The 22731-nt window shown below is 35.9% G+C and overlaps 1 protein-coding gene across 2 annotated transcripts in view; it reads left to right on the plus strand.

Annotated features, from left to right (window-relative positions):
• Positions 1-20206, plus strand: part of LOC141560811 (uncharacterized) — an 82634-nt gene extending 62428 nt beyond the window's left edge. For both annotated transcript variants that reach the window (XM_074299556.1, XM_074299557.1), the window contains exons 7-8: positions 17029-17176; positions 19365-20206. In XM_074299556.1, coding sequence (XP_074155657.1) covers positions 17029-17176; positions 19365-20043 — 827 coding nt within the window. In that variant the 3' untranslated portion in view covers positions 20044-20206. The remainder of the gene's footprint in view (positions 1-17028; positions 17177-19364) is intronic.
• Positions 20207-22731: the final 2525 nt, after the last annotated feature.

A 22731-nucleotide genomic window follows, 5' to 3' on the forward strand; every position in this document is an offset into this window, starting at 1 on the left:
TTGCTTTAGAAAAAAGCTTTCTTGTCTTTCCTTACTACTCTCTGGAACTCTGCATTCAATTGGATATGTCTTTCCCTCTCTCCTTTACCTTTCATTTTCTTCTTGAATGTAAATCTTTATCAGATAATCATTTTGCTTTCTCACTCTTCTTTTTTTCTTTTCTTTTTTCCTGAGGCTGGGATTAAGTGACTTGTCCAGGGTCACACAGCTAGGAGGTGTTAAGTGTCTGAGATTTGAACTCAGGTCCTCCTGAATTCATGGCTGGTGCTCCATCCACTGCACCACCTAACTGTCCCTCTTCTTTTTCTTTAAGAGATTCTTTGCTGCTTCCTTCTATACAAAATTCTGAACCTCTTTCTATAGTTCTTCAGGCATTCTCTGTACTTGATTTAATCTCTTCTATCTATTTATTACCTCCACTTCAGATTCATAAGAGATGTTATTTAAGTGATATGTACATGTTCTGATGATTTTCCCTACTTCAAGTTAAGTCTAAAACTTACAGTAACTAGTGCATGATCTGAGCTGGTCAGCTCAAGATCTTGTTTGGTTACAAAATATATAATCAATCTGATTTTGATATTGACCATCTGGTTGATGTTCATATTTAGAATTATCTGGGGTAGAGGAAGTGTTAAAAAAAAAAAAAAAGTGTTTGCTATAATCAGCAAGTTATCTTCACAAAACTCTATTGATCTCTGCCTTGCTTCCAGGGCCAAACTTGCCTGTTATTTCAGTTATCTTGATTTCTTACTTGAGGATTCCAATTCCTTATGACGACTATGACATCTTTTGGGGAGGACTTTATTTCTAAAAATTGTAGATCTTCATTGGACTGATCAACATGAACCTCTTTTGCATCAGTGATAGATATGTTGTTGATGTTGAAAGGTTTGCCTTGGATTCAAACAAATCATTTTTGAGATTGCATCCCAACCCTGCTTTTATCCCTCTTTTATGGACTAGGAGGGCTACTCAATTTTTAAGAAATTCTTGCTCACAATAGTACATGTGATGATCACTGAATTAAATTCACCTGTTTCCATCCATTTAAATTCACTGACTCACAAGACATGTTTAATCTTTCTATCTCCACTTTGATCACATCTATCTTATCTTGGTTTATAGATCTTGCATTCTACTTCCTATGCAAAATTGATCTTTATAGCATTGGACTTTCCTTTCATTACCAGAAAAATCCACAGATGAGCTTCCCTTCAGTTTTAGCCCAGACACTTCTTTCCAGAACTATCCTCTATCCTATCTAGGACTATCCTGGGCTCTTCCCTTGTAGTGTTGGATGTTTTCTAACCTGAGGGGTTCCTCTTCCAGTGTCATATTTTTTATCATTTTAATACTGTTCATGAGGTTTTCTTGGCAAAAATACTGGAGCGATGTCATTTTCTCTTCCAGAGGATGCTCTTTTGTTAAAAATCTCTACCATGACCTATATATCTGGAGTAATAACTATACGTGGTATAGCTTATAATTCATTGAACTATACAAGCCATTCTTCTCTGCAAGGGTGGGATCTAGGAGGGGATTGAATATGCTAACTATTGTTAATAGAAGCACCAGGGTGGGGTAAATCAATTACCCACAAGGTAACATCAAGTAGAAATGGCTCCTCTACAGACCCAACTTGTCAGGACCAGTGAAAGTTGAAGGATTGAGCTGAGAAGAAGCATTATACATAAATGATATATACACACAATGTACATGCATACATGAATGTGCAATAAATACACATTTGTATATGTGCACATGTATCTTTGCCCATGTCTCTTTGTCTTTGAATAAAGGAAAGAGAAAGAACTAGACATGTGATTTTTGGTATAAAGCTCTCTGAGTGAAGAAAGTCCTTTTTTACCAACATAAAGCTGCAACTGCTCTGTAATTTATTGAATTAGAGATTTGCCCAGGGCACTGAGAGTTTAAGAGATTTTCCCAGAGTAATCTAACACATACTGTCAGAGGTGAGACTTGAACCAAAATATTCCTGAATTCAAGGTCAGCTTTCTACACACAACACCTCTGCCTCTTATATCAAGGGGAACTATTCAAATTATTCATGTAAGGACCATGTTATTTTTCATTTTATGTCTCTCAGCACTTAACCTGGCACAGAACTCTGCATTTAATAGGAATTTAATAAAGACTTGGTTGTTGAACTGAACTGAGCTGAACTTCCTCCTAGCGAGAATTGTTAGATCCTGGAATAAATTTCTAAGGGGGGGGGGGACAATGGATTCCTTCCCTGAATGTACTCTGATGCATAATAAGTTCTCATTTGCCAGGGCTGATTCAAGAGTGACCCTGTCAGAAGACAGAAGAAGGGATTGAACAACCCCTCAAAAGTATTCCGTAATCTTGAAATTCAATGCTGAATATCTACAGTCATTTTTATCTCTCATGAGGATATGCATTTGTTTATTTTGTGGGTTTTACAGAATAAGCAGCCATGGGTGGGTTGTAATCTTTCTCAATGTAGGGACCTCTTAAATCAATGAGATCCCAGTTGAGTGTTTGAGAAAAAGAAGCACAGCTATTGAGAATATAGTAAAAGTTTGAAGAAAAGAAACTACATGTCACCTACCACAAAAGTTTCACATTTTAGAAGACACTATTGATTAACTTATATGCCTAGAATGCTGAATAATTTAAATGACTAGCACACGCTTTTACTCAGATATCTATATTGAGATATATGTTTATACATTAGATATAAAATATATATATTATTCATACATTTTATGTATATGTACATATATATGTATGTAAATATGTATAATGTTGGGAGCCATTGTCAGTCATCTTAACTTTTGTCTTGTCAGTACAGCTCTGTAAGAAACTCTGGAAGGGACAATGAGAATAATTACTCTGCACAGCTTTGATTCACTTAAATCCAATTCATTTCAAGTCAAGACATCACCCTCATGATGTCATTGCACCTCTCTTCGAAGGAAGGATGAACAACAACAACAAATATAATAGTATAGTTTCACTATTGTGGGAACTTTTGTTGAATTTTAGTAGTGAGAATGAGATGGCCAGCCTTATTCACAGAGTCATCCATAGTCATTTGATTGAGCATAGATATTAGTTTATTCTACAAATTCTCTTGGAAACTGATGCTCACTTTTCAGCAAGTCTTTACACTGATAAAATCAGTGCTATCAGATCAACTTTGTGAATTAATTGAATTACAAAACTGCATTACATTGCCCAAAGAAGGGGATGGAAAAGAATGTGTGTCTTTGTGTCTTGTTTCCCTATTTCAAGCTTTCTGGTACATGATGCCTTTTGCCTTCTTGGGCAGGGCTCCAGAAGCTGAGGAAGAGAGAAAAGGGGTAAAGAAAAAATAAAGGAGGCACAAAGCTGACTTCTAACTCATTGAGAAGCAGAAATATTTTTGTTAATTAAATTTCTACTGAATATGATACATGGAGTTCATAGATAGACAGGTAAGAAATGTTTTACTCCAGAAAGTCCTTTTATTAGTGTGTTCATTTTTGTCTTTGTATCCCCAGTGCTACTTAATTAATGTTGAATTGAATAAGAGGTGGGAGTGGGGAGTGGGAGGGAGGACCAATTATGACAATGCATATGAACTTTTTCTTCAAAATTTTTAAAGAAATCTGGATGACTTGTCATTTGTAATCTAGAGGAAGCTATTCCCACTAGGGAAATGAATTAGGAAATCAGAGAATGATAATTTTTCATGCGTTCTTTCTTCATAGAGGGAATAAAAGAGTTAAATGAGGAAGAGAGTGACAATGATATACATATTACCTGAGTGGTAGATTTTAGGATTCAAATGAATCAGGAAATGGACTTTCTGTAGTGATTTGGGCCTCCGATAATCTGGACTTGAATGTTTTCTTGAGGGTTGAAGAGTAGGTCATATCAATCAGAGATAACTAAGGAAATCAGTACTTTAGGTTTCTTTCATGGAATTTTTAGCAAAATAACTGAGTGCACTCTGGACTATGTGAACTCAAGCATTTGACCTTAAACCATTGCTAGAAATTTCCCCCTTGAACATAGCTGCTTGTGAGCTTGTGGAGGTCTTTGTAACCAAGAATGAACCATGATCCTCACTGAGGAGCCTTCCAAACTATATTTATTCTATATTTCTATATTTTACTTTAACTACACTTTCTTCTTGTCTTCCAGCTTCAGGTGGAAGCCTAGGGCAGCTAACCACACACAAAGCAGAAAGGAGCTTCTAGAGTTAAACTCTAGGAATCAGGGTGGCTCATGCACATGTATAAGAAAATCTGATTGAGGCAGATATTTTCTATCACACTGTGTATACTTAATCATTCACCAGTTATATCACATCTACGAAGAAGTATTCTCTCCTTCCTAAATGTTTTCTTTGTTATTGTAGTTATTATAATTCCAGCAAACTATCTATATTTCCAGAAGAAACCTATGGAGATATAAATGTATCTAGAAGATGCAAGATAATTTTGGATTCTTCTTTTCCCATAAGAGAATTGTTAGTACCATCTTATACATAACAGATTAATTAATATGACAGAAAAGGAAATGACAAATGTTGGAGGGGGTGTGGGAAAATTGAGACACTAATACACTGTCGGTGGAATTATTGATCCAACCATTCTGGAAAACTATAAAACTGTGCATACCCTTTGACCCAGAAATTTCATTACTAGGTTTGTATTCCAAAGAGATATTTTTAAAAGAAAAAGGACATATATGTACACAAGTATTTATAGCAGCTCTTTTTTTGATGTCAAGGAAGTAGAAACTTAAGGGATATTTATCAATTGAGCAATGGGTGAACAAGTTGTGGGGTATATGATCACAATGGGATACTGTTGTGCTATAAAAATGATGAGCAGGATGATTTCAGAAAAACCTAGGAAGACTTACTATTGCAGAGTAAAGTGAGCACAACCAAGAAAACATTATACACAGTAACAGCAATGTTGTACAATGATCTACTGTGAATAACCTAATTATTCTTAGCAATACAAAGATCCATTATATCTCTGAAGGACCTCAGATGAAAAATGCTATCTGCCTCCAAAGAAAGAACTGATAGGATCTGAATGCAAATCAAAGTATACTAGGATTTTAAAAACTTTAAACTTTATTTTTTTCGTCTGTTTTCTTTCATTATGTGACTAATATTGAAATATGTTTTGTATTATAATAATATAATGCAATATAGTATTTGTCAAATTACTTATCTTCTCGATGAGGTGATGAGGAAAAATAGGAAAGAATTTTGGAACTCAAAAATATTTTTAAAAAAGCAAAGTTTAGGGGCAGCTAGGTGGCCCAGTGGATAGAGCACCAACCAGCCCTGAAGTCAGGAGGACCTGAGTTCAAATCTGGTCTCAGACACTTAACACTTCCTAGCTGTGTGACCCTGGGCAAATTACTTAACTCCAATTGCCTCATCAAAAAAAAAATAATAAGCAAAGTTTAAAATTGTTTTCAATGTAATTAAGGAAATAAAATATTAAAACTTTTTTAAAAAACTCAGTTGCTATTCCAGGTATTTATTCTTTTTATTATTATCCTTGATAATAAGAATACTGTTATAATTATTGATACTACTAATAATAACAGGGCATTTAGACTAGATCTGTGGTTTTATTGATTTAGTTAACTCCATGGATGAAAAAACTCCCTCTACCGTTGCTGGGTAGTCCATTTTCTGCAATTTATAAATTGAGAGTTTCCTACACTATAGCAACAAGATGTTAAAAGACTTATTTAGGATCACAGAGACAACATGATTAAGATTTATACTTGATCTTCATGGTACCAAGGCCAGCTCCCTATACCATTATAACTGCTAAAAAAAAATAATAACATTATTATTATTATATATTGTTATAACATTTTGCATTTCTAAAGTACTTTATAGGTTTGCAAAGAACTCTCACATCTATCTTTGAAAAATCTGAAGCATATGATTTCCTCTAACTTCTGATGCTACAAACCACAACTACAGTGGTACAGACTCTCATCACCTCATGTTGGACTTCTGAATAGTCTGCTCCTTAGTTTCTCACCTGCCTCATTTCTCATCATTGCAATTCATCTTCCCCTCAGCTGCCAAGTTTATTGTCCTAGAGCTCGACATTGACAATCTTGTTCCCTTGTTGATAAATTCCAGTGGTTCTCTTTTATTTTTAAGATCAAACATAAAATCCTCTATCAAGCATTTTAAAATCCTTATAAAGTGACCCCTTCCTACCTTTCCAGCTTTCTTACATCAGACTTTTTTTTGCTGTTCACATGACACTCCCATCTCCTGACTCCAAGCATTTTCTCTGTCTTTTCCTTCTCATCTCTGCCCTCTAACTTCTCTGGATTCCTTTAAGTCTCAAAAAAAGTCCACCTTCTACAATAAACCTTTCTCATTCCTCCTTACTTCCCTCTGAGACTATTCCCAATTTATGTGGCGCACACACACACACACACACACATATACACACACACACATTGTTGTTTGCATGCTGTCAGGTATATAATATATATATGTATATTTATACATATATATGTATACGTACACACACACCCTTCAATTGTGAGCTATTTTGAGAGTGGGACTAGGTTTGTTTGTTTTTCTCCTTTTTTCTTTATATCCTCAGTACTTAGTGCAGCATTTGGAACATGATAGGTGCTTAATAAATGCAAATTGGCACTTGCCATATATTATGTCATTTTATATCCTTACTGCAACCACAATGAGATAAGGGCTGCAGATAGTATTCTCTTCATTTTACATAAGAAGCCTAGTAAGTATGTGAGGTTGAAGTTAAACATAAGTCTTCCTGATTCTTTGGGAAAGATTTGGTCATTGTTTTCCTTGAGAAAAGTAACAATAGAAACTTCTCTATTGTTTTGTGTAACAACTTCATGATTATATAATATAAGAAAATGTCACCCTGAGCACCATCCATTTAGTTCAATTCGGCAGCTTTCAGAAGGAAAGAATGCAAACATGGGATTCTAAGCCGATGATTCTTAACATTGTTCATGAAGTCATAGGGTCTTGAAATTATAGTCTTTTAAATCTAGAAAAGATTTTAAAGTTCTAATCCAACCATTTATTTAATAAATGAGGAAATTTAGAGACCTAAAGGAAAAATCATCCAAAAGCATATGACTAATAAACAGGAGAAAAAAAATTTGAACTAGGTCTTCTGATTTTAGACCCATTGCTCTTCCTATTATATTGCTGATATCTGAAGAGTACTTGTCTAAAAATTCCACCTTAAAGCTCCCGATATTGCTACATGAGTCTTGGAGCTGGGGACTCACTAATGGGCTATTGATCAAACATGGCCATTAGCTTCTTCAGATGAACCAGCTAGGACCAGGGGGATCAATGGCCATGGCTTGGCTATAATGTGCTAGGCTGGTCTGCCTATGTGAGCTGTACTTCAGCCATAATGGTTCCCCCATTTGCCTCTGCAGTCAGTGTACAAGCTGCATTCAAGCACATTGTTCTGTGCTTTGAGATACCTCTCTTTTGAAAAGGATTGAACAAAATCAGCCTCTATTCTAACACTAATGTAGGCATTAAAAAGGTTAGAAAAACAGTTTCTGTGCGTGCACAGTGGCCAATTTTCAAACATTAACTCCTCTATCCTTAATATTTTCTGTAAGCCCCAAAGAAGGTTTGTTCCACATGACAGAATAAATGGCTGCATCATTTTATTTAAAAGAGAAAAATTGATTTTGAGTTTATGAGAAGGCAAAAAAAGTGACAGCCCCCCAAAACATTTTTTTAAAAAGACATGACTTTTAAAATGGTCAAATAGGCTTAAAAATATTTGTGGAAAAAAAATGTGTTCCCAGGCTAAGATCCTACATGATGTATTTCAAACCAGAGTGCACTTTCACAGTTCAATTCTAAATCACTGATAATAGGACTTTATAAAAAGCAATTCTGACAACCCTTTAAGAAACCAAGGCACTAAGCAGATAGTATTAGAACTCCAGGAAAGTTAATTACTATGTCAGCTGTGCCAAGGGTTTAGGAGAGCCCCGATGCTCAGAACTATGATTCTAGGCCAGCTTAATTTTGCTCCTATAATCTAGCCATGCAAATTAGTGCATACCCACAGAGCCAGGGCCTTCCTGGAAATCAGACCAAGGATTAGCAAATCAGAATGACTCCAACCTCACCTCAATGAAGCTTTTCCCAAAAAGCCTGCTTGCATTCATCAGTGAATCCATTCACTCAAATATTTATTGAGCACCCACAGGGTGCATGGCGAGTAAGTACCCTGGGGTCAATATTAAGGAAGGGCAAGAATCTCTCTTCTCTCAAAAAGCTTAAAATCTAATAGAAGAACAAGACTGATAAAAGTATAATCTACAGCAATCTGTCATTATAATATTACAGAAGTACAGGGAGAAGAAAAGTGGGCCAAGAGCTAGCTGCCCAGGCCTACTGAAACTGCATATTGGGCTGAAGCCACTGAAGGGTGGACTTTGGAATTTCCATGGAAATTTAAAGTAATAAAATACCATTTTTAATTCATCCTTTTTCAATGAGCAGAAATCCATCTTCTCTTTTTTTTTCCCTCCCCTCTACAAATGAGAAAGAAAAATAAAATGCTGTTACAAAAGTATAGTCAAGCAAAATAAATTTCTGCATTTGCTATATTAAAAACAAATTATCTCATTTTGCAGTCTTAAGTCTTTCACTTCTTTTATGAGATGAATACCATGTTTCATCATTGTCTTCTGGAATCAATCATGATTGGTCATAATTCTGACTGGAGTTTTTAATTCTTTCAAAGTCAATTAGTTTTGCAATACTGTTGCTATTGTATAGGTTGTTTTCCTAGATCTATTCTCTTTACATCAAATCATATGTATCTTCTCAGGTTTCTCTAAAACTATCCCTGTCATTATTTGTTACAATTCAATAGAATTCTATGATATTTATATACGCTACATAGTTCAGCCATTCCCCAACTGATGAGTATTCCTTCTGTTTCCAACTCTTTGACATTATAATAAGAGCTGTAAATATTTTTCATATATCTTTAAAGTTTGTTTTCCTTAGGGCTATTCCCTTTCTTAATTACCCTCCTTCTGATTCCCATCATCTTCTTTCTTCCTTTCATTCCTGTTTTCTTATTGAAAGAAATGTACTTCTGCATCCAACTCTATGTATGTGTGTTTTTTGACCAGTTCAAATGTAAAGTTCAAGAGTTAGCCATTTCTCCTATTCTTTCCTTATTTGTATAGACTTCTAATTGCGAGCAATTATATGTGATAGATAATTTTTTTATATTTTACTTTTTTATTTAGAATTTTTTTCCCACAGTATATATGCATGAGTAATTTTTTTTTTTACAATATTATCCCTTGCATTCATTTTTACAAATTATCCCCTCCCTCCCTCCACTCCCTCCCCCCGATGGCAGGTAATCCCATACATTTTACATGTGTTACAATATAACCTAGATACAATATATGTGTGTAAATACCATTTTCTTGTTGCACATTAAGTATTAGATTCCGAAGGTACATGTAACCTGTGTAGATAGACAGTAGTGCTAACAATTTACATTCACTTCCCAGTGTTCTTTCTCTGGGTGTAGTTATTTCTGTCCATCATTGATCAACTGGAAGTGAGTTGGATGTGATAGATAATCTTAATCTTTCCTTCCTCCTTTAATGTATTTTTCTCCCCTCTCTTTTCATCCTTCATTTTAATATCCTTCTAGACGTTCTGTTTAAATAGTCTCCTTTTAAGACCCCTGATGTTGATAAAGTGTCATCTCCCCATATTTTTGTATTTTTGGGGAGGACCAGTATGGTTGTTCTCACATGTTTACTTTATTATATTTCTTTTTTAACTCCTATGTGAAGCTATTATGGTCTTTTCAAGAATTAAAAACTCCAGGGATTTTTGTAAGTCGTCCTCATTAAAAATCCATTTCCCCCAGTATGATTATACTGAGTTTTGATGAGTAAGTTATTATTGGATTTAATTTTTTGCCTTCTGGAATACTGTATTCCAAGCTCTTCATTTCTTTCTAGTTTTGATTGCTAAATCATGTACAATCCTGACTGTGACTCATCAGTGCTTGAATTTTTTTTTTCTGGGTTACTTGCAGTAATTTTTTTCTTTGACCAAGAACTTCTGGATTCTGGATATAATGTTCCTGAAAGTTTTCTTTAGAGGAGGCTTTCTTTCAGATGGTGCCGAGTGAATTTTTTTTTAAATTTGCTCCTGATTCAAAGAGATCTGGACAATTTCCTTTTAAGATTTCTTGAAATATGATGCCTAGGTTCTTTTTTGGTCATTACTTTCAGACAGTCCAATGGTTTTTATATTCTTTTTCCTTGATCTGTTTTCCAGGTCAGTTAGTTAAACTATGAAATGTCTTACATTTTCTTCTTTTTTTTCCAGTTTTTTTGATTTGGTATTTATTTTTATCTAGTTAAAAATCATTGGCTTTTATTTGGTCCATTCTAATTTTTATGGAGTTTGTTGCTTGAGCAAGGTTTTATATCTCTTGGGTCAAGCTGTTAATTCTCTTTCCAATTTTTTCCCCATAGTTCTTATTTCTTTTCTATTTTTTTCCTATAATGCCTTCATTTCATTTATTTAAAAAATTATATTTTTTACTCTTAACCTTACCTTTTCCATAAATTCCAGTTCAATTTATAACCAATTTCTGTTTTCTTTTGAAACTTTACTCTTAGATATTTTGGGAGTCATTATTTTCTTCTGGACTTATGCCTCAAGGGTCCCCATTACCATAGTAGTATTCATTTATAGTGTGTGTGTGTGTGTGTGTGTGTGTGTGTGTGTGTGTGTGTGTGTGTGTGTATGTTTCCTCACTCTTCCTGACTACATCCTAACTTTAGACTTTATTTTAAGGTCAGGATCTGTATACTTCTAGAGGGAATGTCTGGGCTGGGCCTGCTGTATCTTTGGAAGAGGAGAGAGGGAATATTAAATTAAGTACTGTATTATTTCAGAATCTCAGAAATAGTTCAGTCAGGAAAACTTTAAGCTTGTAGTTCTCTCAAAATGGTCTGAATCAGGACAAAGCCCGATCAATTGCCTTATTGATCTGAGTTCTACACGTTTTTGACTTGGTTTCTAGCCTGAACAATTGATTTGGAATTTCAATAGATGACTGCTGGACTCACCTACTATTAGTCAACTGGAAAATTCTGCTGGTCATGTGACAAAACTACAGACTCTCTCTTTGGTCTGGGATTCCAGACTTGCTTATTCTCTGCAGACTTCAGCTTGGTCTGGAGTCTAAAACTAATATCTCTTTCCCCTCTTGAGGCTCAAGACACACAATGCATGCTTGCTTCTGAATTTATTTTCTGATCAGTATATAGCCTAGGGCCTGTAACCATTTCTCACCCTGGAATGCTATTCCTAGGTATAAGTTTACATCTTGGTCCACTGTGGATTTACAACCTGGGACTACTAAATGAGAGATCTGCTAGTTAGCACTTTTTTTTTTTGGTGGTTTTTTTATATTAATTTTATAATTATAACATTTTTTGACAGTACATATGCATAGGTAATTTTTTTTTTTTTTACAGCATTATCCCTTGTACTCCCTTCTGTTCCGAATTTTTCCCCTCCTTCCCTCTACCCCCTCCCCTAGATGGCAGGTATTCCCATACATATTAAATATCTTATAGTATATGCTGGGACAATACATATGTGCAGAACCAAATTTTGTTGTTGTTGTTGTTGCAAAGGAAGAATTGTATTCGGAAGGTAAAAATAATCTGGGAAGAAAAACAAACAAACAAAAAAATGCTCACTCATTTTCCCAGTGTTCCTTCTCTGGGGGTAGCTGATTCTGTCCATCATTGATCAATTGGAATTGGATTAGCTCCTCTCTATGTTGAAGATATCCACTTCCATCAGAATACATCCTCATACAGTATTGTTGTTGAAGTGTATAGTGATCTCCTAGTTCTGCTCGTTTCACTTAGCGTCAGTTCATCTAAGTCTCTCCAGGCTTTTCTGAAATCATCCTGCTGATCATTTCTTACAGAACAATAATATTCCATAACATTCATATACCATAATTTATTCAGCCATACTCCAATTGATGGGCATCTGTACATTTTCCAGTTTCTGGCCACTACAAAAAGGGCTGCCACAAACATTTTGGCACATACAGGTCCCTTTCCCTTCTTTAAAATCTCTTTGGAATATAAGCCCAGTAGTAGCACTGCTGGGTCAAAGGGTATGCACATTTTGATAACTTTTTGGACATAATTCCAGATTGCTCTCCAGAATGGTTGGATTCTTTCACAGTTCCACCAACAATGCATCAGTGTCCCAGTTTTCCCACATCCCCTCCAACATTCATCATTATTTGTTCCTGTCATCTTAACCACTCTGACAGGTGTGTAATGATATCTCAGAGTTGTCTTAATTTGCATTTCTCTGATCAATAGTCATTTGGAACACTCTTTCATATGAGTGGAAATAGTTTCAATTTCATCATCTGAAAATTGTCTGTTCATATCCTTTGACGATTTATCAATTGGAGAATGGTTTGATTTCTTATAAATTAGAGTCAATTCTCTGTATATTTTGGAGATGAGGCCTTGATCAGACCCTTTAACTGTAAAAAATGTTTTCCCAATTTATTACTTCCCTTCTAATCTTGTTTGCATTAGTTTTGTTTGTGCAAAAGCTTTTTAATTTGATGTAATCAAAATTTTCTATTTTGTGATCAATAATGATCTCTAGTTCTCCTTTGGACACAAATTCCTTCCTCCTCCACAAGTTTGAGAGGTAAACTATCCTATGTTCCTCTAATTTATTTATGATTTCGTTCTTTATGCCTAAATCTTGGACCCATTTTGATCTAATCTTAGTATGTGGTGTTAAATGTGGGTCCATGCCTAGTTTCTGCCATACTAATTTCCAGTTTTCCCAGCAGTTTTTGTCAAATAATGAATTCTTATCCCAAAATTTGGGATCTTTGGGTTTGTCAAAGATTAGATTGCTATTTTTATTCACTATCTTGTCCTGTGAACCTAACCTATGCCACTGATCAACTAGTCTATTTCTTAGCCAATACCAAATGGTTTTGGTAGCACATTTTTCTATACCCTGCACACATTTTGGGGCTCTATGCTGAATCTAGAACCTCATCTTATCCTGATGCACAGCTTTTCCCTGCAATGAAAAATTCCACTATTATACCTCAGGCCAGACCCCCATTTTCAGTGTCTATAGATAGATCTATCTGCTTCTCTTTGAAAAATTGAGCTAAAAATACACAATGTGATTTTTTTTCCCTTGGATTTCTTAGTCAGAATTGAGATTGGTGTATTTTCTAGCTCTTTTTGTAGGAGTTTTTAGAGTGAAACTCACTGTTACCTTTCCCCATTACTCCACAACTTGGCTCCACCAGATCTTTCTCTGACAACTTCAAGGCAGGTTGGAATGCAGTGCAATCTGTAGGCAGAAGGTAACAAATATGTCGGGAGTGGGACATAGTATGAGCAAAAATATGACATCAGAAGCACATGATTTTCTCATTTGGTAAATTAAGGGTTATAGTATGAAAAGAAAGCAGAAAGGAGAAGCTCTTCCTTTCAAAAGGAAAACCTCTTCCTTCAAAAAGAGGTTCCTGTGCAACTATGTAGAGGTCTAGAGGAATTTATGAAATTTCAGAGATTCTGGGATTTCTATACCTGAACAGGGACTAGAGCTACCGTGTTTCCCCGATAATAAGACACTGTCTTATTTTTTTTTTGGACAGAAAAACACCAGAGGGCTTATTTTCAGGGGAGGGCTTATTTTAATGAACATTGACAGCAATTTTAATAAACAGGTAAATGTGAATAAAAAAATGTACCTTTATTCAATAATGATCGTATCATCTTCTTCAACAACATCATCATAAGTGTCCGTACCCTGAATTCAGTCCTGGATGTCTTGCGCCTCCATTTCCTTCAGAAGAAGTGGACCCAATCTGTCATGTCCAGCAATATCACTGCTGCAGCTCTGATTGGATGCAGCTCAGAGCGCGGCATGTGCTTCATGTGGAGGGGGGGGAGGAACGGGGACGACGGTGCATACAGAGGGTACCATAATGTAGTGTGTAGCGCAGGGGATCACCTTCACTACAGTAGCAATCTCAATAGGGCTTATTTTCGGGGGAGGGCTTATTTTAGAGGAATCTTACACAGTAAGGGGAGGGCTTATTTTCGGGATAGGTCTTATTATCGGGGAAACACGGTATTACTTCTTTGTGCTTTCCACAGAGCATAGAATCAGGAGAAACAATAATTTGATTCTTGCCTCTGGAACTTAACTAATTTTGCTTAACCTATCTCAGCCTCAATTCCTCATCTGCAAAATGGGAACAATAATACCTAGAGAAACTCACAGAGGTATTGGTCAAGGTCAGCAATACTTAAACTTTAAAATATATAGCTGTCGGTCATTATTGTTATTAGTAGTTCCTCACTATTATTACTGATCTCCTCATACCCTGCATCCTGCCCTCAACTCCTCTTGCCCAAAGTAAAAAGCAATCATGGCAGCATCATAGCATGAAGAGAGGTAAGAAATGCAGCAGAACATTGGGGTGGCTAGTCTGGTTTTACCTGTGGCCCCAGGAAACAGACTCCATGGCTTTCTTGCTGTCCTGTAGTACTTGACTAGCATACTGACTTAGTGAGATATTGCAATGCACACCCTATTTTTAAATCCTTGATTTATGCCTTTCAGATGGGTCTTATTCAGCTAAGATGTATTGTGTGTATTCAGCTGAAAGAGAGGAAATATTTTTCTATGACTCCAGCAATTTGTTTGCCTAGATCTCAATTACAAAATTAACAGGGCAGATTTTGTTGTCCTCATTGAACTCTGAAGATTACAATAAAAAGCTCTAATGAAGTGAGACATAAGCAATAAGAACTAAAGACAATAATAATGACAAATGGTTTATTTATTTACTGATGTTCATTTAGTAACCTAGCTCCATCATTTAGGTTTCAGAATTGGCGAAGAAAATAATTTTTAAATTACTATTCAGCTCAAAGCCCTAGGCTCAAGCAAAGGGAATGTGTGAGTATATAGGGAAAGAAAGGTGTGGAAGATACTGTTCATGGCTGCTTAGTCCTTGATAAAGAAGCCTTTCCTGAAATAACTAAGCATAATTTGCTTGGGGAAAATAGTATTCAGCTGTAGTATTGCTGAATCATATTGCAGGATGGAATAGGAAAGAGGTGAGGACTAGGAAATGATTGTTAGTACCGAGATATTTGGAAACCCTGGAAGATATGACAGAAAATTGACAAAACAAACAGAGAATGCATTTACATCTAAGACCAATGTCCTAGCCTTCATAAAGCTTCCCTTTTTAAAGTCTTCCCTCTCTTCTTTTAGAGTAAATCAAATTTATCCACTAATTTAATGAGGACTTATAATAAATAACTACTGTATACAGAGCATAATATTAGATGCTAAGAACACACAAAATTAAGAAGGGGATATTGCAAATATATCTGCAAATCCAAAAGAGATCAAGGGAGGAGACATAGATTTTTGGAGTCACCTACATAAAGATGGTAGTCGTGGGAGTAAAAAGAGGTTGCCAGAGGAGAGGATATAAATACAGAAAGAAAGAAGGCCAAGGACAGACCTTTGAGAGGCACTAATATCAATAAGTTAGAAATAAAATGAGGGAGCAGATAGAAAATGTAGTATTTAGAGCACTGGTCCTGAACTCAAGAGGACCTAAGTTCAAATGTGGCCTCAGACACTTAACGCTTCCTAGCTGTGTGTCCCTGGGCAAGTCACTTAACCCCACTTGCCTCAGCAAAATAAACAAATGAATGAATGAGCAAATAAATAGGTTATTGAATGAATAAATAAATAAATGGAAAAGAAGAAGAACAACAAATGACAGAAATGGAGGATGCCCCACTAGAAAGATGAAAGGAAAACTAAGAGTATGGGGTCTCTGAAGACAAGGGGAAAGAAAATATCCAGTATGAAATAAAAAAAACTGCATCAAAAACCTCAGAAAAAGTCAAGGATGATTGAATTTGGCAAACAGAAGGTTATTGATCTTTAAGAGTAATTGCAGTAGAAGGGGTGAGAACATGCCTTAGATAATGAGGAAGTAGAAGAAACATGCAACACTGACAACTTTTTCAAGAATTAAATTCTTGTGCAAGGAAAGGGAAAGTGAATGATTCTATGGAACAAAAGGGAAAGAAATTGAGAGTCAAAGAAGTTAAGAGAGGTCATGTGAATTAGGTATTTTTTAAGATTGAGAGATCTGAGCACCTTTGCAGGTAGATGGAAAGAAGCCAGTAGAGAGGAAGAGAATAAAGATTGTGAGGGAGGAGAGGAGATGACTACTGAAAAAAGAACCTGGACAGAAAATGGGATAGAGGGCACAGGTAGAGGAATCAACCTTAGTGAATTATGGTATGTATTCTTACTGTTAATCAGAGGGAATGCATAAGACTGGTGATGTTTCAAGCTTTGAGGATTTAAAATTTTAGTTTATATGGAGGTAGTCAGAGTTAAGTGACTTGCCCAGGGTCACACAATTAGTAAATACCTGAGACTGAATTTGAATTCAGGTCTTTCTGACTCTAGGGCCAGTGTTGTACCCATTGCACCACCTACCTGCCCCTAATCTAAATCTTCTCAATCATTTTAGTATTTACTATGCGTCAGGCAATTGTGCTAAGCACCCAATGATACAAGAATATCTCCCTTCAAGGAGCTTTCATTCCAGTGGGGGAAAAATAATACAGAAGATGGGGGGGGGGTATATTTCAATCTGCCATCAGGCATTTCTTTTGTCATTTCAGTTGTTTGGGATTTTTCCCCCACCTTTATTTATATTTATTGTGTATGTAAGATAATAAGGACACTCCAGAAATGACAGCATTTTCTGAGACATTTTTGTAGGGAAGAAACAAATCAGGAATCACTTGCCATTGTGCCTTTGCTTTTACTTTACACTCTCTTATCTTCTCTTTTAGATTTTCATCGGAATATGCCAACATCGGCTTCTCTGCTAACAGTCCTAAAAAACATCGTTATAACCTGCCTGACAGTGACAGGCTTACTGTTTGCCTTAGTTTTATTACTGTATATATTTGCTTCACTATGTATGAAGAGCCGGCCAAGGTGAGATAGCTTTTAGCACTCAGTTTTGAACAGGTCACATTCAGTATCCCAAATATCATGGCTAGAGAAGTATATAACTATATTAACTCTTATTCCCAGTGCAAAAAGCTTTCTTCAATGATTTTCATTCTGAGCACCTCCAGTTTTCAACTAGCTCATCATTAAGATCATATCTCTTCTTAAAAGTCAGTTCAGATTGGGTCCAACTGATGTCCTCTGAGATATGGTCATGTGTGGGAAATTGGTAGGGAAAAAAATAAGATTCAAATCAAAGGGTCTGGGTTCAAATCCTAGTTCGCATTTCTACCTATGTGTTTCTGGGCAAGACATTTCCCATTTCTGAGTCTTCAATTTATTTTTCTGTAAAATGGGAGGTAGGGGAGTTAAATTAGATAGCCTATGAGGTCCTTTCAGACATAAATCTTTTAGTAAAAGTAGCAAAAGAAGACAGTGAGAACAATAAGAGCCAAAAGAACAACCCAAGCTAAATAGTTCTAGAGAAGAAATATAGTAAATAGTGGAGGAGGAGACATTTTGCCAAAGAAAGGAAGAGGGAAAGGATAAAGAGTGTGAACAAATTGCTGATCACCAGCAGCCACTAACTAGTATAGAACTTTCTCCTCTTTCCCAGATATTTGCCTTATTTTCCCCCTCTGCTGGAGAAAACCCATTTCTGAACACTTCTGGAAATGTGATAGAATTTTTTTTTTCTACCCTGCACATTTGTAAGGGTGACCTTCCCAGGCAGGAAGAGTCATCTATATTATAAGATCTGAAGATTGTTAGTTAAGTTTGTGGGCCTCCAAAGTATTTCCCTGAGCTAGGTGCTATAGTACCTGAAAGTGCACTTTAATTAGAACTTAATTAATCAGAACTCAAATTAATTAGAATTTAATAGATTAAATTAATTAGAATTTAATTTAATTTATGAGAATTTAATTGCTGCTTTCTATGTGTTCTCTTTTCAAATGCCAACAGAATTGGTAAGAATAAAAACTATTTCATTACTACTATCTTTATGTGACTAATAATTGGCATTTCTGTAGCACTTTAAAGTTCATGGGATCACAGATTTAGAGCTAGAAGGGACCTTAGAAGCCATGAAGAACAAACCTTGATTTTGTAAATGGGACACTCAGAGATTAAATAATTTGCCCCAAAACACAGTAAGTTTCTGAGGAAGGGTTGTACCTGGTCTTCCCTATTTCAAGGTTAGTGTCCGGTCCACTATAACATATCACCTGTCAAGGTTTACAAGACACTTTCCTTACAAATATCCTAGCAGGGAAGTACTAGAAAGATTATTTTCCCCATTTTGCAGAAGAGAAAACTGAAGCTTAGAAAAGCCAAGTGACTTTTCATATTCACAAAGTTAAAAAGTATCAGAGCTGATATCCAATGCAGGTCTCTTCATTCCAAATCCATCATATGGTATTCCTCTAGACATGTGTAATAGTTTCATTTTATACTCCTTTCAGGAGGATCAGGAAAGTCAGAATATTAAAAAACTAGGTGTAAAAAGTAATAATAACAGCTAACATCTATGTAGCACCGGTTATATATGGGGCATTAAGAAAATAAGCACTTTACAAATATCTCATTTGATTCTCAAACCTTGGAAAGCAGGTGCTACTATTAATTCCATTTTACAGATGAGACAAACAGTAGTCAGGTGACTGGCCCAAGATCACATAGCTAATACATATATATATGGGGCAGGATTTGAACTCATGGATTCCTGACTTTAGCCCTAGTACCCCATCATCTGTGCAACTTTAAGATCATAAAGTAAAAAGGGAATAAAAAAGATGGGATCACAATGAAGAGATACTGTCTCTTTTATAATTTTTCCCAGAAATGATGATGCCATGCTTTTGTATTGCCTTGAAAGAACTCATTCCTTTGGTTTATTCCTTGGGAGAATGATGGTCATGGACACTGCCATCTATCACAAACACAAGAGGGAGTGGGGCTGGGATTGAAGATTTTCTCTGCTACCACTTTCCAGAAAGATGAATCCTACATCCTCTCTCCCAATTATAACTAACTTAGGACTCCTGTTTCTTACATGAGTTTGCAAGAATCTGTCCTATCATACAACTCAGACAATTAGGGTGACATACAGGTGAATATATATATTTTACTGATTGGAAAAAACAGGTTTCAACTTCTTTGTATTTTATTATAGGGAGCCTCCAGTAAACAACACATACAACATTTATATAACTGAGGAAATGAAGAAAAATTCTGCCTCCCTTAAGGAAATATTCTCAGAAAAAACAAAAGAAGAGCCATCTAGGATGAGAGTAGATTCCCAAAATCTCCAATATACACAGTCACCAGGAAATAACATCACAGAACCTGAGAGCAAATTAATTCAGAATTCTAACTTCAATAATAGAACTACTTTTTCTGGGGATTTCATGAAGGGACAGATAATGCCATTGAATGGATTCATAGTTCCAAGTTACGGAAACAAATCGAGAAGATCCAAAGATTTTGTTTCATCTTCTGAATTAAGTGACTCAGATGCTATCCAGACTATATTCCTAGCTAAACCAAATAATTACCAATTGCATGATATTCCAGGTTCTCAAGTGAATATGGAATATATGAAGAAAAAGTCTTCTAGTCTTAATGTTCGTGTGTCTCAGCAAGAACCAGACAACTTAGCTCATTCACAGCATTACCTGCATAATCTAGACGAGAAGTATCAGTATATTGCTTCCTCTGACAATGCTGAAGAAACACAATCTGATATATACCCATCTTCAAATACAACAGAGAACTCAGAACGGGCAAATAACCCTCAAATAAATAGGTCAACAATACTACGGAATGCTAGCTCTCCTTCCCATTCAGACTAGGACAGAGCATTACAAGAGTTCAAATTCTCATTTGTCAATGTATTTTAAGCCAGTCCTTTTACCACCTGAAATCATGGTAGAGCCCCCATAGAATCCTGGAAGTCATGTTTTTCTTTTGTAATCTAGCCCCAAAATAAAAATTATTTTTGATATTGGGCACCCACATTTTTTTAATGCTTAAGTTGTCTTTTGATGTGGTAATGACAATTTGCGACATATCAATCAACATTGCTTTTCTAAGAGTAAGAACAAAGCAAAGGTTGCCCAGGGTATGTTGGCACATTTCACCCATGAGCTAGATTTACATAGTCACGGGTATGAAAAATCTCAATAAATCAAGAAAATATCAATATTTGCTTTACCAGAAACACTGGTCTAGTTTCTAGTTACAATTTGAAAAAGAAAAAACAAGGTGAGTGTCTCCTGCAACAATGGAATCAGTGTTGATGACACGTAATGCTATCTTTATACTATTTGTATGGATGGTGTCCAGGAAGATATATATGTATATAGTTGTGTGCAAAGCCTTTAAGCCCAAATGGTAGCAGATACTGAAGCTAAATATTTAATGTATATATGTATATGTATATATATATATTTGCATACACACATATGTTTATGTATATACTTTACCTATATATACATATATATGTAAACATTTAGGTTCATGATCTGCTACCATTTGGACTTAAAGGCTTTGCCCTCAAATTCTGTCCCAGGGAGAGTTGTGTTACAAAGACATTTAAAGTAACATACAATAGAGTTGGAAAGCACTTTAAAGAACATTCAGTACACCAACCTCTTAGTTTTATAAATTAATGAACTAAAGGGCTGGATAAATGACTCACCCAAAATCACACAATGTAAGTGACAGAAGAAGCTTGGGAATGTTGTCGTGACTGTAAGCTCACTATAAATCAATAGTGTGGCATGGCTGCTTAAAAATAATTAAAAAAAAAAAACTAATGTCATCAGAGGCTGGATTAAAATATATTATAATAATTCATACCTATAGCAATTGGCTCTCAGGTGGGGAGGCAGAATTTATTACATACTTTTAAATTTTATTTTCTCCATCACTTTTAAAATCTAGCTAATAAAACAAGCCCTGATTTGTAGCCTTCACCAGTCTCCAAGATATGAGCGCTTAGGGGCAGCTAGGTGGCTTAGTGGATGGATAAAGCACCAACCCTGAAGTCAGGAAGACCTGAGTTCAAAACTGATCTCAGACACAACACTTCCTGTGTGATCCCGGGCAAGTCACTTAACCCCAATTGCCTCAGGGGAAAAAAAGTGCTCACACTGTACATTTAAAACAATAGAATCTTCACATGTCTGTTCAATCTGGCTTCAGCCTACACCTATTAAGCCTTCTCGAATGCCTGATGGTAAAACCAGAGAAATACTTGTTTCCTGAGAGATAAATTAATAAGGGGAAAAAATGGGCTTTTGGGCACATGGCCAACAAGATGGAGAACTAGACCTTCTCTCTGATTTTCATATCTCAAATTTCTCCAAAATAGAAGTTGTGCACAAGACATAAAGCAATTTCAGTAAATTCAAAAAGATGGAAGGAGGGAGAAGGGAAAAGGTTTAAGATAAAAGCAAATTTATTACCAATAGAGCAGGTATTCCAGAGAGGGTAGCTTTGAATAGTTGGGTAGCTTTGGGGTAAGATGTTGAGGAAAGGTTCATTTAAAAATATTTTATTATTTATATGGATGGAGAAAGGTGGGGATCTGTAGGTAGGCATGGCAAGAATCAACTACTGTTCAAGACTATCCATTTGAGAAATCCAAGGCATCTAGAAAATCTTGACTAAGGAATCTATACTCTGAGATGGTTGCTGGGATTTTTCCTCTAAAAAACTGGAAATCATATTTGTGGAGAGTGACCTTTAACTTAAAGCTTGTCACACAAGGTCATATATCCTGCAAAGATTTAAATGATGTTCCCTTTCTTTGTACTCTTGCAAATGATTCATCCTGATGGTTCTAATTTTATGACTGATGAAGCAGGTTTTAAAAGTTTCCACGTTTGAAGTGATCCTGGCCTTGGAAGTATAGCTATGAAAAATATGAATGGCTCATAATGACTTGAAAAAATTATTAACAATGGAATGGGGATTGGGATCCTCAGCTCTGTTTGAAAAAAAAAAAAAAAAAGATATTCTTTTGTGTGTGGCTTCCAGACCTATCTCAATTCTCAGGGCCACTAATGGAACATAAATGCAAGGACAGGTAAACTATAGGTGTTTATGAGAAATAAGGATAGATTAATCAGATGAAATCTTTAATAGGATTAAAGTTCCTCTTTGAAATAAGGCAAAGATGGGAAAAGGACCACAGACATATTCTAGGCACCTGAGTGAGGACCCCATAGTCTTATACTTCCCATTTACTTCAGTACTTTGCAAGATCCTATGGGAAATAATTTTTAACCATGAAGCTGAGATGGTCAGACTTGTGCAGAAGAAATGCTAACAGTACAAGAGTAATAGTTGGAGGGGGCAGCTAGGGGGCGCAGTGGATAGAGCACCAGCCCTGAATTCAGGAGGACCCGAGTTCAAATCTGCTCTCAGACACTTAACACTTCCAGCTGTGTGACCCTGGGCAAGTCACTTAACCCCAGCCTCGGGGGGGGGGGGGGGGGGGAAGTAATAGTTGTACAGCTCAGTGCCTTTTCTTA

The sequence above is a fragment of the Sminthopsis crassicaudata genome, chromosome 3, assembly GCF_048593235.1.
Source record: "Sminthopsis crassicaudata isolate SCR6 chromosome 3, ASM4859323v1, whole genome shotgun sequence".
Classification (NCBI taxonomy): Eukaryota; Metazoa; Chordata; class Mammalia; order Dasyuromorphia; family Dasyuridae; genus Sminthopsis; species Sminthopsis crassicaudata.